At 57.1% G+C, this 1,983-nt stretch overlaps 1 protein-coding gene across 1 annotated transcript in view; it reads right to left on the bottom strand.

Annotated features, from left to right (window-relative positions):
• EMH_0061400 (uncharacterized protein) overlaps nucleotides 1–1,983 on the bottom strand; it is a gene marked incomplete at both ends in the record, with an annotated part of 5,686 nt that overhangs the window by 952 nt on the left and 2,751 nt on the right. Inside the window, 2 exon segments of the mRNA XM_013497924.1 lie at nucleotides 586–671; nucleotides 675–1,983. Coding sequence (XP_013353378.1) covers nucleotides 586–671; nucleotides 675–1,983 — 1,395 coding nt within the window.

Genomic DNA, 1,983 nt, shown 5'->3' with positions numbered 1-1,983 from the left:
CAGCAGCAGCAGCAGCAGCAGCAGCAGCAGCAGCAGGGATTAGAGTAGCAGAAGAAACAAGGACAGCAGCAGGTGCACTAATAACAGCAGCAGCAGCAGCAGCAGCAGCAGAAGCAGCAGCATTGAGAGAAGCAGCAGCAGCAGTAACAGCAGAAAAGGATACACAAGAAAGGAGACAGAAGAATAAAGGAGACAGAAGAAAGAGAAAGGAGACAGAAGAAAAAGAAAGGAAACAGAAAAAGAAAAAAGGAGACAAAAGAAAAAAGGAGACAAAAGAAAAAAGGAGACAGAAAAAGAAAAAAGGAGACAGAAAAACAAAAAAGGAGACAGAAGAAAGAGAAAGGAGACAAAAGAAGAGACAAAAGAAAAAAGGAGACAAAATAAAAAAGGAGAGAAAAAAAGGAGACAGAAGAAAAGGAGACAGTTTTACTTTATAAGCAACAGTATGGGGTATGCATTCTTCTATTTGCTGCTGCGTCTGCGGCAGCAGCAGCGCTGCTGCTGTCTCCTCGTTGTTGCTGCTGAGGTGAGAGAGGCCGAGAGCCAGAGCAGCAGGGGCCCCCAGGAGACTAGCATCAACACCACCTGCATGCGCATGGTTGCTGCTGCTGCTGCTGCTGCTGCTGCTGCTGCAGAAACCACCCTGCTGCTGCTGCTGCTGCTGCTGCTGCNCTGCTGCTGCTGCTGCTGCTGCTGCTGCCCCTTCAGCTGGCAGCAGCCCCATGGAGACAGCAGCAAACGTGCATGCTCCTCCCCCAGCACGAGGGGTTGATGGTGGGTCCTACCAGCCCCTCCTTCTCCTGCTGCTGCTGTTGCTGCTGCTGCTGCTGCTGCAGTAACCAGAGAAAGACAACGCTGCAGCGGTGTCTCGTCTTCTTCTCTTTTGCTGCTGGCGCGGCCCCCCCACGGCCAGGGGGTTGTTAGGTTAGCCACCAGCAGCAGCTCAGACCTCCACGCCTTCACTTCCTCTCTGCTGCTGCTGCTGCTGCTGCTGCTGCTGCTGCTGCTGCTGCTGCTGCTGCTGGGGGAGGAGGAGGCCAGACGGCCCGCCCAGACAGCTCCCAAGGCCCAAGCAGCACTGAAGGCGTAGACGTGTCTTTCCTGGAGATGTAGCTGCTGCTGCTGCTGCTGCTGCTGCTGCTGCTGCTGTTGCTGCTGCTGCTGCTGCTGCAGCCACGGGGGACGCAGCAAGTGCTGCAGCAGCGTTGCAGTGGTGGAGGGGTCCCCGGAGCCAAAGTGCAGCAGGCCGAGGCCGACGAGTGCTGCAGCTGCTGCAGCCCCGCTGCTGCTGCTGCTGCTGCTGTTGCTGCTGCTGCTGCTGCTGCTGGTGCTGCTGCTGTTGAATACAGCAGCAGAAACAAGGGGAGCAGGAGACAGATGAAGGAGACAGAGACGATGGAGACCTGTGTTGCTGCTGCTGATGTTGCTGCAGCAAGCAGCAAGCAGCAACCCCACCAGCAGCGTGCTGCTGTCTCCTGGGGCCCCCTGCAGCAGCAACACCCAGTCTGCTGTTTTCAGCTGCTGCATGTATCCCTGAAGAGACAAACCAAGACAGAGACCCCCAAACGCAGACGGAGACACCTTCTCCTGCTGCTGCTGCAGCCAGCTCCATAGCGAATCATACCCCGCATCCTGCTGCTGCTGCTGCTGCTGCTGCTGTTGCTGCTGCTGCTGCTGTCTTAAGACGCCAGGCGATGTGCTGAATCCTGAGCAGCACCTACTGCTGCTGCTGCTGCTGCTGCTGCTGCTGCTGCTGCTGCAGCAGCTGTTTCCCCAGCAGCAGCGAGTTCTTCGTGCTGCTGCTCCTCGGTGGGGGTGGGGCCCCGCAGCAAGAGCAGCAGCACATGCGCTGCTGAAGGTAGGCCAGGCGAGGTTGTCTGCTGCTGTTTGCATGCGCAGCAACTTTTGCTGCTGCAGCTGAGGAGACTGAACGTAGACATAACGAGCAGCACTGCCTCGGCCTGCTGCTGTTGCTGCTGCTGC

This window comes from Eimeria mitis, genomic scaffold (genome assembly GCF_000499745.2).
Source record: "Eimeria mitis Houghton genomic scaffold, Emh_scaff3014, whole genome shotgun sequence".
Classification (NCBI taxonomy): domain Eukaryota; phylum Apicomplexa; class Conoidasida; order Eucoccidiorida; family Eimeriidae; genus Eimeria; species Eimeria mitis.
Note: the sequence above shows the minus strand (reverse complement) of the source record. Positions and strands in the feature narration are given on the sequence as shown.